This window comes from Scyliorhinus torazame, chromosome 5 (genome assembly GCF_047496885.1).
Source record: "Scyliorhinus torazame isolate Kashiwa2021f chromosome 5, sScyTor2.1, whole genome shotgun sequence".
Classification (NCBI taxonomy): Eukaryota; Metazoa; Chordata; class Chondrichthyes; order Carcharhiniformes; family Scyliorhinidae; genus Scyliorhinus; species Scyliorhinus torazame.
The window spans coordinates 210,385,802-210,401,410 of NC_092711.1; the positions used below are offsets into that span (position 1 = coordinate 210,385,802).

At 46.2% G+C, this 15,609-nt stretch overlaps 1 protein-coding gene across 1 annotated transcript in view; it reads left to right on the top strand.

Annotated features, from left to right (window-relative positions):
• LOC140418105 (sodium- and chloride-dependent neutral and basic amino acid transporter B(0+)-like) overlaps positions 1-15,609 on the top strand; it is a 271,390-nt gene that overhangs the window by 225,213 nt on the left and 30,568 nt on the right. The window contains exons 11-12 of the mRNA XM_072501524.1: positions 7,416-7,534; positions 8,158-8,257. Coding sequence (XP_072357625.1) covers positions 7,416-7,534; positions 8,158-8,257 — 219 coding nt within the window. The remainder of the gene's footprint in view (positions 1-7,415; positions 7,535-8,157; positions 8,258-15,609) is intronic.

Consider the following 15,609-nt stretch of genomic DNA (forward strand, 5'->3'; position numbering starts at 1 on the left):
GGCCTAACTACGGCCCTGTACAGCTGCAACATGACTTGTCAATTTTTATATTCAATATCCCAACCGATGAAGGCCAGCAAGCCATATGACTTCTTGACGACCTTATCCACATGCGTTGCCACTTCCAGTGATCGGTGGACATGCACACCCAGCTCAATATTCGCAAGAGTTCTACCATTTATTGTGTAATTCCAACATACATTGGACCTTCCAAATTGCATTACCTCACACTTGTCTGGATTAAACTCCACCTGCCATTTCTCCGCCCAAGACTCCAATCCACCTACCTTGCACACTTTTGTGTTGTGGGGGCGAAACCCACGGAAACACGGGGAGAATGTGCAAACTCCACACGGACAGTGACCCGGAGCCGGGATCGAACCTGGGACCCCGATGCCGTGAGACTGCAGTGCTAGCCACTGTGCCACCATGCTGCCTGAGGATTCCCTAAACTTACCACCCTTATCTTTCGTCGTCACAGGTAAATGCTGATTCTGATTTCTAATCAACTGACATTTGAAAGTCTCCCTCATGCCGGATGTTGATTTTCCCTCAAACAGCCATGCCCAGTCAACACTTTTGAGATCCTGCCTAATGCTGTTGTAATTAGCCTTCCCCCAGTCTAACAACTTCATCTGAGGACCTTAACTTGTTGTTATCCATATGCAGCTTAAAACTTACAGAATTATGATCACCGTTCCCGAAATGATCTCCTACTGAAACTTCGATTACCTGGCTGAGCTCATTCCCAGCACCAGGTCTAATATGGTCCCTTCCTGAGTTGCATTATTGACATATTGTTTCAAGAAACCCTCCTGGATGCTCCTTATAAATTCTTCTCAATCCATGCCTCTGAGTCATATTGTCCCACTCAATATAGGGAAAGTTAAAATCACCCACCACAACAATCCAATTGTTTATGCATCTTTCCAAGATCTGTCTGCATAGCTGCTCCTCTATCTCCCACTGGGCGTTAGGAGGTCTGCAGTAAACCCCCAGCATTGTGACAGCACCCTTCCTATTCCTGAGCTTTACCCATATTGCCTTGCAGTCTGAACCCTCCAAGGTATTATCTCTCAGCACAGCTGTGATATTCTCCTTAACTAATAATGCAACTCTCCCTTTTGCATCCCCCTCTGTCCTGCTTGAAGCATCTGAATCCTGGAATGTTTAGTTGACAATCCTGTCCCACTTTCAACCAAGTTTCTGTAATAGCAACATCATAATTCCACATACTAATCCAAGCTCTAAGTTCATCTGTCTTACCTGAAATACTCCTCACATTGAAACTAATGCACTTCAGCCCACCAGCCCCGGTGCATTGACCAACCATTCCCTGCCTGTTCTTCCTCTTAACCTTACTGGCCTTAGTCTATAGCTCTCCCTCAGTTATTTCTCCCGCTGACCTTCTGTTCTGGTTCCCTCCCCCCTGCCATACTAGGCAGTTCAATCTGTTTCTCTGCTTTCCACTTTCCTCCTTACTAGCTTTTGTTTCTGTCCCCTTTTTACTACCCTCTGACTTCCTGTATTGGTTCTCATCCCCCTGCCACATTAGTTTAAACCCTCCAAAACAGCACTAGCAAACAACCTCCCTCGGACATTGGTTCCAGTCCTGCCCAGGTGTAGACTGTCCGATTTGTAATGGTTCCTTCTCTCCCAGAACCGATTCCAATATCCCAAAAATCTGAATCTTTCCCTCCCGCACCATCTCTCAAGACGCTCATTCATCCTGTCTATCCTACCATTCCTACTCTGACTAGCATGTGGCACTGGTAGGAATCCCGAGATTACTACTTTTGAAGTCCTATTTTTTAGTTTATCATCTAACTCCCTAAATTCAGTATGTAGGACCTCATCCTGTTTTTTACTAATATTGTTGGTGCCTATATGCACCACGACAGCTGGCTGTTCACCTTCCCCCTTTAGAATGTCCTGCAGCCACTCTGAGACATCTAAGACCCTTGCACCGGGAGGCAACATACCTTCCTGGAGTATTGCTTACGTCCGCAGTAATGCCTGTCTATTCCCCTTACCATCAAATCCCCTATCATATAGCTCTACCAGTCTTTTTCCTGCCCTCCTGCACAGCAGAGCCAGCCAATGTGCCGTGAACTTGGCTACTGCTGCCTTTCCCAGGTGAGCCATCTCCCCCAACAATATCAGTAACAGTAGGTGCCTAAGGACACCGCTTGACCTTATTTTTCTAACTTCTTCGGGAAAAGTGGAGTCAAGTAAGCCTGACAGGAAGGCCAGCCAAGAAGGACAGGTCTTTTCAAACAGAAGATTTAGCAGAATTTTGGTGGAGGACCAGAATGGTTACCTGGGAGAGTTGTTGGCAGGTCTGGGCCAGTGTCCTATGTCACAGATCTAGAGGGCCGTGAGGCTAAAAATCATGTTGAACATTCATTTGAGAAGGAGAGAAACTGTCGTCCCAGCTACAGTTTACTACTTGCTGAGTTGGTGGTGTTAGAACTGAGATCCTCTCAAGGGAAATCGACAGGGGTCACAGAAAGGGTTGAAGAGATAGTCAGTACTGCCCTTATTTCAGACTCTACAGATTTGCATTCCCTTGCTGTAGACGTGGATGCCCCCAATCTGGTAAAGCCAGTGGCCAAATTGAGATGTTCGTCAAGAATTAGGAAGTCACCTGATAGACTTACCTTTATGAACTTTGCTTTAAGCACCCATTTTGTAACTCTCTTTGATTGTAAGTAAGTGTAAATAAGAGTTTTTCTGTTTTTGTATTTCAGGGAACTTAAGGGGGAGAATAATGTGGCAGTGTGGCACCTTTAAGGGGCGACGCTTCACGGGCCACGGGCCCCTCACAAAGCCTATGGGGACAGAGCACGTCAACGTTAGCCTGTCAGGTGTTTAGGTGTGGATCTGGCTGTTGAGGTATGGGTAGAGTTAGCTTGGAAGTTGAGGGGATCTGACCTGTGTAGTCGTTGTTGTGTTCTGTATATAGCTCTTCTTAGTTAAATAAATCACTGATGTGATTTCACACTGCCCCATCGTTTGCCTCAAAACACAATAGACTGGAGCTGGCCCCGCCAAGCCACATTTCTGTTTCACCCCGCCGGCGGGATGCTGCAATACGCCGGCTGGTCAATGCGGTTTCCCACTGTGGGGCAGCCCCACACAGTCGGGAAACCCCTGGAATGCTGTCAAAACGGAGCACCCCGCCGGCGGAGAATCCAGCCCCAGATCTACCAGTTCCCAAATGGTCGGAGACCGGCCCTATCCCCCAAGATAAGCGATAGGACCTTCCACAAGCCTAAAGCAATCACTCCATCGGAATTTCCCAGGAAGCTTGGGTTTCTGACGAACAGTTCTCCTGCACTCCTGCTTCCATTACCTTGTGGACTCTGAGTCGGATTCAAAACATCGGACAGTTCCGACATATTCACGTGGATAGTTAACCAATGTTATAACTCCCACAGGGACGACCCGATTATTCTTCCCATGAGCCTCACTGATTATGAGCTCATCTGTTGAGGGGTGCAGGCCCGTCAGCGCAATAGGTTAACTCAGTACCATAAAAGCCGGCCCAGGTCGGAGTCAAGCTGCAGAGTAGTCCCGACTGGGACGACCCTTTCCTTTTGGGAATAAACCATTTTTGACTCCTTTCCGGATTCCCCCATGACTACTAAATAGGCGATGAATATAAAATAGCCGATGCTGCTAACCACTTGATGGACATTCGCCTCTTCACAAAGGAATAAGGTTTGCACCATTTTGAAAATGCGACTCTTTAGCAGACTCGATGCATTTGATTGGGTGTAGAGGACTGGACTCAGCATGCAGAGCATATCCCCTATTTTTTTTAAGGTGAACACTATCGCTGGGGATGATGATTCTTATGACCGCCTGTGGGGCCCCCACTTTCAGTGCCATAAAGAGCTTGATATATCCCATGGCCCCAGGCTCCAAGACGCTCGAAGAGTTAGTGGCGCTCATGGCAAATCATTATGACACCAAGCCGACTGTTATCGTGGAGAGCTATCAATTTAATATGGCCAAGATTACCCCAGGGGAGTCCATTACCGATATTTTGCCATGGTTGCACCAATTGGCGGAGTTTTGCAACTGTGGGCCATCACTACCTGAGATGCGATGGGATCGCCTTATGTGCGGAATAAGTAATAGCCCGACACAGCAGAAATGGGATTATAACAACCTGTGATAAGGAGTGTATACAATTGCATTGTATTGCTGTGCCACGAGTTGCTCCCATAAGGATTACCGTCCAGGTGAATGGCCACCGGTTAAAGATGGAATTGGACACCGGGCCACAAACTCAGTAGTTGGGAGGTACACCTTGGCAGCACACTCAGGGCTCGAGTTCACAGTTGGGTTTGTGGGATGCTGAGGCAAGGCTATTGACCTATATGCGGGAAGTCCCAGCCATCCAAAGGCTGCTGTTGATAATAGTGCGCAGCCCTGGACCGAGTCTGCCGGGCCGTGACTGGCTACAATGCCTCTGGCAGGACAGGCAACGGCTCTTCCAGATGGGCTCCAGAAGACTATGAATTTTGGGTAAGTTCTGAGACGTCTTCCAGGAGGGCCTGGGCAGGATTGAGGGGACCTTGGCCAAGATATATGTGAATCCTGAGACCCAGCTAAAGTACGTCCATGCCCACCTGGTGCCCGATGCGCTGCTAGCGGAAGTCGAGGATGAACTCAACCAATTGGAAGGCCTTTATATTATCTGACCAACGCGGTTTGCTGATTGGGCAGCTCCGGTAGCCTGGCTGCTAAAACCTGACAAAACCGTACGCCTGTGCAAGATAAGTTGACCGTAAACAAGGTCTCTTATCTGGACAGGTACCCAATGCTGCGGATAGAAAACCTATATGAGATGTTAGCTGAGGGTCATTCCTTTTCCAAGATCGACACGAGCCACACCTACTGGGGTTGGGAGAAGTGTATTGAGGTGGATAGAAAACTGGTTGGCAGAGAAGAAACCAAGAGTAGGAATCAATTTGGCAGGCAGTAACTAGTGGGGTGCCACAGGGATCGGTGCTGGTACCCCAGGTATTCACAATATGTATTAATAATTTGGATGAGGGAACAAAATGTAATATCTCAAAGTTTGCAGATGATACCAAATTGGTGGGAGGGTGAACTGTGACGAGGATGCAGAGATCCTACAGCATGATCTGGACAGGTTGGGCGAGTGGGCAAATCATTGGTAGATGAAGTATAATTTGCTGTGAGGTTATTTACTTTGGAAGCAAAAACAGGAAGTCAGGTGACTACCTGAACAGTTGTAAATTGGAAGAGGGAGTGTGCAGCGGGACCTGGGAATCATTATGCACCAGTAGCTGAAGGTAAGCATGCAGATGCAGAAGGAGGTAAAGAAGGCTAATGGTATGTTGGCCTTCATTGCAAGAGGTTTCGAGTACAGGATCAGGGATGTGTTGTTGCAATTATACAGGGCCTTAGTGAGGCCACACCTAGAATATTGTGTGCAGTTTTGGTCTCCCTCTCTGAGGAAGGATGTTCTTGCTTTCGAGGGAGTGCAGCGAAGGTTTACAAGACTGATTCCAGGGATGGTAGGACTGACATATGAGGAGAGATTGACTAGGTTGGGATTGTTCTCGCTGGCATTCAGAAGAATGAGGGGGGATCTCATAGAGACTTATACAATTCTAACAGAACTAGACAGGGCAGATGCAGGGAAGATGTTCCCTATGGTGCGTGTGTCCAGAACTGGGAATCACAGCCTGAGGATTCAGGCTAAACCATTTTGGACAGAGATGAGGAGACATTTCTTCATCCAAAGAGTGTTGAGCCTGTGGAATTCATTACCACAGGAAGTAGTTGATGCTAAAACATTGAATATATTCAAGAGACGGCTAGATATAGCACTTGGGGTGAATGGGATCAAAGGTTCTGGGGAGAAAGCAGGATTAGGAGCCGAGCTGCAGAGTAGTCCAGACTGGGACTATTACTTGTAAATATGTTGTTCTAGGAAATAAACCATTGTTTTACTCTCCCTTCTGGGCTCCTCCATGACTACTACCCCAGGAAATGTTAGCCAAAGGAAAAACCCAATCAAACTCCTGGGTAACTACAGACTGACTGGGAAGCGCTTACACTGTTTCCTCTCCCAGCCACATCTGCCTGCCCCCCCATCCCTACCTTCCCTCCTTGACCCCCGACCTTATTCCCTTGCCAACTGACTCCACTACAATGCCCGCCCCCCCCCCCCCCCCCCAAATGACCCCCTCCCCCCCCCCCCCCTACACATATATACACACACACACACAATTCCCCTGGCTCCCTGTCAACTGACCTGACTAGCTCCCACGGAACGACTCCCCCCACACACCCCGGCTACACCTCGACCTTCCAACCTCCCCCCCACCCCAAATTCTTTACTCCCTGGTGACCTGATCTGTGTAGCCCCACCACCCCACTACTCCCTGAACGTCTGACTCCCCCTCAACCTGAACCAACCTCACCACCCTGCCCACCTATCTCTCTTGCTCCTTACCCACTTACCTTTTCCTTGTAGCTTTTCAATGAAGCTTTGGGGTTTTTAAACTCTTTACTTACCAGAATACGGCAGCTCATTTGTGGGCAGCATGGTAGCACAGTGGTTAGCACAGTTGCTTTACAGCGCTAGGGTCCCAGGTTCAATTCCCGGCTTGGCTCACAGTCTGTGCGGAGTATTCACATTCTCCTCGTGTCTGCGTGTGTTTCCTCCGGGTGCTCCGGTTTCCTCCCGCAGTCCAAAGATGTGCAGGTTAGATGGATTGGCTATGCTATATTGTCCATAGTGTCAAAAAAAGGTTAGGTTGAGGTTTGGGGATAGGGTGGAGGTGTGGGAACAGGGAGGAGGTGTGTACTTGGGTAGATAATATAAAGGCCTTCCAATTGGTTGAGTTCGTCCTCGACTTCCGCCAGCAGCGCATCGGCCACCAGGTGGGCATGGACGTACTTTGGCTGGGTCTCAGGATTCACATATATCTTGGCCAAGGTCCCCTCAATCCTGCCCAGGCCCTCCTGGAAGACGTCTCATTACTTACCCAAAACTTCCAGGCCCGAATGGCCTCCTTCTATCATTCTATAATAAGGGGGAGAGGCTTCTGTACAGATTCTCTCCACTGCTCGCTCCGAAGCTTCCTGCACTGACTGAGTTCTGCAGGCTCCTCCATCGGAAGACTGCCCTGGAAACTCGGAGGAAGGTGAGTGGGTAGGTTTTTTTTGCCTGATCAGGGTCGGAAAGGGTTTCCAACACTCAAACAGAACATTCAAGCCAACCTTTGTGTTTCCTCAGAGAGTGGACCCGTGGATAGAGGAATCTGTCCTTGTTGCTCCTCTGATTTTCAGGGGTTTGGTCGCTCCTGTGGTGAGTGTCTCCGGGACTGTGCAAACTATTCATTGATTACTGATTTTTATATCATCAGAAAAAATTATAACATCCCTGCTGGACCAGTTCCCCAAGGTTCTCCGATCAAAGCGTCTTTATATGACAACTGCTGCTTGCTTGTTATTTTATTTCCTCGGCCTTGTATATGTGACACAGGTATGTTGTGCTTTAATAATTTACTATAATTTTGACAAGTCGTGTGGGTTACAAATTAACAGTCAGAACTTTCACAGGATTAAGTACATTTTTAGTCCTTTTACTTTTCCATTTTATTGAGTGGTATGCAGTGATGATGCGGAACTAAGTAAGCTGCCTCATGGCACCAGGGACTCGGGTTCAATTCTGGCCTGGGGTGACTGTCTGTGTGGAGTCTGCATGTTCTCCCCGAGTCTGCGTTGGTTTTCTCCGGGCGCTCCGGTTTCCTCCCACAGTCCAAAGAGGTACAGTTTAGGTGGATTGGCCACGCTAAATTGCCCCTTATTGTCCAAAGGTTAGGTGGAAATATGGGGATAGAATGGGGAGAGTGGGCCTAGGCTAGGGTGTGCTTTCAAAGAGATGGTGCAGACTTGATGGGCCAAATGGCCTCCTTCAGCACTATGGGATTCTATGATTTTATGACCTTTGCTGGTCCTAAATACAGATGCTGAGGATACAATCTGGTTATGATAGTATTTATGTAAATTTGTAGATCTGTCATCTCACAGCATTCCTTATTTTGAGATCAGAGTCCTGGTCTATTCCTAAACAATGCACATTCTAATTTTCCGTTTTAATTTTAGGCTGGGATTTACTGGCTAATGTTAATTGATTATTTCTGTACTGGATGGGGCATCCTTACAGCTGCTCTGTTGGAACTGATTGGTCTAAGCTGGATCTATGGTGAGTGTTACAGGAAAAAACGGAAATCAAATGAAGTAATTCAATTAAAATACTTGTTTGGAAAAACAGAAACTGCCAGAAATATGCGGTACCCCCTGGCAGTGTTCATAGAGAGAGAAACAGGGTTAACATTTCAGCTTGACATGTCATTTCAGCAGAATTCGGAATGGTTTGAGGTGTAAGGTGTTCAGCAAATGAAATGTGAAATTGGTGGGAAAAGTAACAAAAGGGCTGATTTTCTATTGTCAGAAGGGGAGCGAGGTCCAGGATTGCCTGTCCAGCGCACGGAGGTGAGAATTTAATTAATCTGATTATGAACCCAATTAGGTCCGAATATTGCAGATGCTGGGACATTGCTGCTGGCAGAATGGACCCTGAACATGTGCTGTGACTGTCATCTCCACAGAGGCTGTCTGCCAGAAGCAGGCCCGGAGCAGGGTGCGACTGGTGTGCCCATTGGGGCTTGATGTCCATACTGCCAAAAAGAGGGGTCTCTCAATAGGATAGACCACACATGTGATTGGAGGGTTTTCGTTAATACTTTGAGGGAAAGATGGGTTTTCTCTACAAAGAACAAAGAACAAAGAAATGTACAGCACAGGAACAGGCCCTTCGGCCCTCCAAGCCCGTGCCGACCATGCTGCCCGACTAAACTACAATCTTCTACACTTCCTGGGTCCGTATCCCTCTATTCCCATCCTATTCATGTATTTGTCAAGATGCCCCTTAACTGTCACTATCGTCCCTGCTTCCACCACCTCCTCCGGTAGCGAGTTCCAGGCACCCACTACCCTCTGCGTAAAAAACTTGCCTCGTACATCTACTCTAAACCTTGCCCCTCTCACCTTAAACCTATGCCCCCTAGTAATTGACCCCTCTACCCTGGGGAAAAGCCTCTGACTATCCACTCTGTCTATGCCCCTCATAATTTTGTATACCTCTATCAGGTCTCCCCTCAACCTCCTTCGTTCCAGTGAGAACAAACCGAGTTTATTCAACCGCTCCTCATAGCTAATGCCCTCCATACCAGGCAACATTCTGGTAAATCTCTTCTGCACCCTCTCTAAAGCCTCCACATCCTTCTGGTAGTGTGGCAACCAGAATTGAACACTATACTCCAAGTGTGGCCTAACTAAGGTTCTATACAGCTGCAACATGACTTGCCAATTCTTATACTCAATGCCCCGGCCAATGAAGGCAAGCATGCCGTATGCCTTCTTGACCACCTTCTCCACCTGTGTTGCCCCTTTCAATGACCTGTGGACCTGTACTCCTAGATCTCTTTGACTTTCAATACTCTTGAGGGTTCTACCATTCACCGTATATTCCCTACCTGCATTAGACCTCCCAAAATGCATTACCTCACATTTGTCCGGATTAAACTCCATCTGCCATCTCTCCGCCCAAGTCTCCAAACAATCTAAATCCTGCTGTATCCTCCGACAGTCCTCATCGCCATCCGCAATTCCACCAACCTTTGTGTCGTCTGCAAACTTACTAATCAGACCAGTTACATTTTCCTCCAAATCATTTATATATACTACAAAGAGCAAAGGTCCCAGCACTGATCCCTGTGGAACACCACTGGTCACAGCCCTCCAATTAGAAAAGCATCCTTCCATTGCTACTCTCTGCCTTCTATGGCCTAGCCAGTTCTGTATCCACCTTGCCAGCTCACCCCTGATCCCGTCTAATTAACGTTAATGTTACGTCCCCACCTCCAAGGGTGGCACCATGCTGAGGTGCCTTCAGAACAGGCTGAGAAGTGTGTGTGACAGTAAAATGGTGGGGGATGGGGGGGGTGAAATTCCGGTTGTCACCCTGCTGCCTTGGCAATTTGCGAGAAGCAGGGAAAATGGAGAAACGCCTTCTCACCCAGAGGCCAATTAAGTCAATTAAGTAGTGAATGAGGGGCCAAATAACACTGCCCCTGGCATTTTTTCAGTAATGGATGAGCTCTCCACCACCTGGGAAGACTCCCTGGTAAACGCTAGTGCCCTCCCCGTAACTTTGTTGGGCGTTCCTCCTGAATGGGTACTCTATGATCCTTTAGGTTTTCCACCCCGCCCTACCCCAACCCCCACCTACAACTGCAATGTCAGAGCCCAGAGTAAAATCCCCACACTCACCAACCCCCCACCCCTAACCAGGAACTGCCTGATCATTTCTGGCAAACCCAGATTTCTATTTCCAATAGTGAGGGAGGCCTGCTCCGATGGCAATCTCTCTGCTGGTACAGTCCCAGGAATGGCCATCGCTCCCAGTTAGAGACAGTCCCTCTTCTTTTTAGTAGACAGGAGCTCTGAAGGCACAAATTGGCCATCAGGCAAATAGAACCTGCTGCAGGAGTCGTAGAATCAGCTGAAGTAGGCCCCCCCACTCTGGCAAAGTTGATGCCATGGACCCCAACCTCCCTCAGCACCACCTACCTTCCCAGTTAGGGTTGTCAAGGCTTCAGAGCTGCCAGCCCTCTCCTTGATAAGTGCAGGCTTAGCTCCTCATTTGTTCCTATGTGGTCTTGGAACCAGTCGGAAAGTTCAGCTCATTAACTTCCTCAGCTGTTTGATAAATGAGCATCTGTCCATCATAAGAACAGAAATGGGGAGGATGGGCAGCACGGTGGCTCAGTGGTTAGCACTGCTGCCACGGCGCCGAGGTCCCAGGTTCAATCCCGGCTCTGGGTGACTGTCCGTGTGGAGTTGGCACATTCTCCCCGTGTTTGCGTGGGTTTCGCCCCCACAACCCAAAGATGTGCAAGGTGGGTGGATTGAACATGCTAAATTGCCCCTTAATTGGAAAAAAACAATGAATTGGGTACACTGAATTTAAAAAAAAAAGAAATGGGGCGGATCCCTGATTGCCGCTCAGTGCTCAGTACCATTCACCACTCCTCACATACTGAAGCAATTCATCCCGGCACGCAGCAAACCACGACAACATTCATCTTTGAGCTGATTAGTTGCAAGCAACATTTGCCTCACAAAAGTGCCAAGCAAAGACCATCTCCAACAAGAGTGAAACTACAAACACAATAAATAGCAGCAGGTGCAGACCATTCGGCCCATTTGAGCCTGTTCCGCAATTTAACATGACTTGATCTTGACCATCAGCTCCATTTTCCCGCCCGCTCCCCATATCCCTCAATTCTCTCAGGGAGCAAAACTCTGCCTATCCCAACCTGAACTGTATTTAACAATGGAGCCTCCACAACTTCTAGGGTAGAGAATTTCAAGGATTGACAACACTTTGAGTGAAGTAATTACTCCTAATTTAAGTTCTAAATGATTGGTCCTGAGACTGGGTCGCTTCGCTGGGAGTCCCTGACCAGAGGGCAGAACATCCACACTCTCAAGCCTCTTCAGAATGTGAGCAATTTTAAGAGAATGCCTCTGGTTCTTCAAAACACAAGATAATATCAGCCCAATTAACTTTGCCTCCCATCATTGGACAACCCTGTCATCACAGGAACCAATTAATTGAACCTTGGCTGTACTGCCTCATTACATCCCATCTATGTGGAGACCAAAACTGGAAACAAGATACCAGATGTGATCTCAGCAAAACCCTGCACAATTTGCAGCAAGATTTCTTTACTCTTGTACTCCAATCCCCTTTGCATTAAAGGCCAATGTGCCATTTGCCTTCTTGATTGCTTCCTCCACCTGCATGCTAACTTTGTGTTCCTTGTACAAGCAGACCCAAATCTCTTTGTACATCAATGCTTACAAGTTTCCTACATTTTGAAATATATTCTACTTTTCTGTTCCTCCAACCAAAGTGACCACTGTCATATTATACACATCAGTATATGATGGTGCAGAGACACACACTGACTGACACACTGCAAGACCAATCAACACACACAACACAGCAGCCAATCACCAGTTAGGGCACGGTCACTATAAAGACAGAGGGCACTAGTTTTCCCGCTCATTCGGGATGCAGCCTCTGAGACAGACAGAGCCCACAGTCAGTAGCACAAACATCCACCATGTGCTCGCAGTATAGGCTGGTCAGGTAAGGCATAGGTCTTCAGTCAATCTAACAGAGTGTCGACCCACAGTGCAAGTATGTTTAACAGCTCTTAGTTAAATAAAATAGATGGTAGCAGAAAAGTACTTTTCACTGTACCTCGGTACATGTGACAATAAACAAATCCAATCCTATCCAATCCAATGGTATCATCAGCAAACATCGAAATATTACTCTGTCTCTTAAGTAGTGAGGACAGAATGTAAATAGCTGAGGCCCCAGGCACTGATCCTTGCATCATTCCACTATTCACTGCCTGCTAACTTGGCAAAAATACCTATTTATCCTCACTCTTTGCTTCCTATCTATGAGCCAATCCTGCATCCATGCCAAAGTATTACCCCAAAGTCTGTAAGCCCTGATCTTGCTCATTAACCTTTTGTATGGCATCTTATTGAATGCCTTTTGGGAATTACACATCTCGTGGTTCCCCTTTATCTCTCCTGATAGCTGCAGCTTCAAAAAAAATTAATACGTTTGTCAAGCAGGATTTGCCTTGATTAAAACCACGTTGACATTTTAAAAAATCATAATCTGTTTTTGTAAGTGTGTTGTTAAGTCTTCCTTAATAACAGGTTCAGGTGTTTCCCTACCAACTGATGTTAGGTTGTGCAACCTTTTTTCTTTCTCCCTCCTTTCTTGAAAATTGTGTGACATTTTCCAGTTTCCAATCTAATGGAACTATTCCAAGATCTAAAGAATTTTGAAAATCTTAGCTATAGAGTTACCTCGCGCGCAGGCTACCTCTTATAGAAACCTAAGTGTAGGCCATCAGGTCACAGAGAGTAGTTGGATTTTACTTTCTCGAGTTTCAGCAGTACTTTTCTCTGCTGATATTAATTTCTCTTGGTATATTTATAAAAGCTCTTATAATCTGATTTTATATTTCTGATTGGTTTAACATTCTATTTTTACCATTTCTAACAAACGTTTCGCCTGGTTTCTAAAATATTTCCAATCCTCAGACTTTCTACAATTTTGTGCAGCATCTTCTTTTAATCTCACACTATCCTGAATTTTCTGAATGAGTCGCAGATGGGTCTTTCTGGCTGTGTTTTTGCTTTTCAGTGGGATAAATTTTGGTTGAAGATTTTGAGTTGTTCCTTTCACTCTTTTCCACTGTTCCATACCTTTTTAGTCTTTATACACAATGAACCATAGCCACTTTCCACTCACACAGATGCAATTGGCTTTGTGAAGTTCAAGATTCTTGTTTGCAATGGGACAATGTCACTTTTGAACTTACAACACCAGGTTAAAGTCCAACAGGTTTGTTTCGATGTCACTAGCTTTCGGAGCGCTGCTCCTTCCTCAGGTGACTAAAGAGGTCTGTTCCAGAAACACATATATAGACAAATTCAAAGATGCCAAACAATGCTTGGAATGCGAGCATTAGCAGGTGATTAAATCTTTACAGATCCAGAGATGGGGTAACCCCAGGTTAAAGAGGTGTGAATTGTACCAAGCCTCAATTCACACCTCTTTAACCTGGGGTTACCCCATCTCTGGATCTGTAAAGATTTAATCACCTGCTAATGCTCGCATTCCAAGCATTATTTGGCATCTTTGAATTTGTCTATATATGTGTTTCTGGAACAGACCTCTTCATTCACCTGAGGAAGGAGCAGCGCTCCGAAAGCTAGTGACATCGAAACAAACCTGTTGGACTTTAACCTGCTGTTGTAAGGCTTCGTACTGTGCTCACCCCAGTCCAATGCTGGCATCTCCACATCATGACTTTTAAACTTGACATGGAATTCAATTACATTATGATCACTATTGCCCAGTGGATCTTTTTACCGCAATGTCACTAATTTACCCTACTTCATTATGCAATACAATAAAATAGTTTTATTCCTAGTTGGTTCCACAATGTATTGCTTCAAGAAACTGTCACAAAAACATTCTACTCACTCATCTCTAAGAACAATCTTGCCAATTTGATTATCACAGTCTATATGAAGATTAAATTCTCCAACAATTTTACATTTATTTTTTTAATGCGTTGTGCAATGGTGTAACTACTGCTAGGGGGCCTTTTATCTATTCCCATCAATGATTTCTAACTCTTGCTGTTCCTAATTTTTACCCATACTTATTCAACTTCATGATCTTCTCAGGCCAGATCCCTTCATAATATCCTTCTGTTATCTTGCACTATCAGGGCTAGCTTTCCTCCTTGTTCATTCACCTTTCCAAAATATTATATATCCTGGAATATTTATTTCATAACCTTGATCGTTTTGTAACCAAGTCCCTGTGAAGATGATTAAATCTAAATTGTTTGCCTCTATTTGTGGCACTAATTCATCTATCTTATTGCAGATACTTTGTGCATTTCAAATGTTTACTTCTATTCCTTGCAATATCCTTATTCACCAATGTCCAATTTCTGTTGAGCTCATTTGTCCGTTCCTGACCCACTCTGCTTGTCTTTGCCACATTGCTATATTATCCTGATACAGTGACATTTTATCTTTGGATTTCTGAATCGCCCTCACCAGAGCAATCTCCGCTCTTTGTTAGTTTAAAGCCCATCCACAGCCCAAGTTAAGATTGGCCAGGATACTGGTCCCGTCCAGTTCAAGTGGAGTCCATCCCAATGGAATAGCTCACTCTTTCTTTAGTACTGATGCCAGTGCCCCATCAATCAAAACCCTTTCTTCACACTTCACTCTTTGAGACATCTATTTTATTCTCTAATCTTCTTGGCCCCCTGCCAATTGATGCATGGATCAAGTAACAATCCAGAAATTCTGCGTTTTAATTTGGTCCCTAACTCCCTCAAATTCGCTTCGCTCAACATCATTCCTGGTTCTATGCATTTTGGTTCCCAAGTGGACCACAGCAACTGGATCCCTCCCTTCACTCTAAATTCCTCTCCAGCCATGAGGCGATGTCCTTAACCCTGGCACCAGGCAGAAAACACAACCTTCGGAGATCCCAGTCATGACTGCAGAGAACAGTATCCATTTCCCTGTCTCCAATCACTACCACATTCCTATTCACTACCTCCATTGAATAGCATCCTTCACCATGGTGTAATGACCAGTCCCCTCATCCACACTGCAATCTTCTCCTCATCGACACACATAGGGAGTAAGCAGCTCGTACCTGTCCGACATGGGGCTCCTCCATCACTACATGCTGGGTTCCCATACTTGACGAACTCACACTCACACCCTCCTGTCCCTGCTCATTGACCAGCTCTAAGATTCAGTCTATCTAAGGGGTGTGAGTGCCAGGTAAATCTTCCCCTCACTGTTTCCCCCAGTGTCCACAAACTCAGACTCCAGCTCAGTATCGTGGAGTTGAAGTTG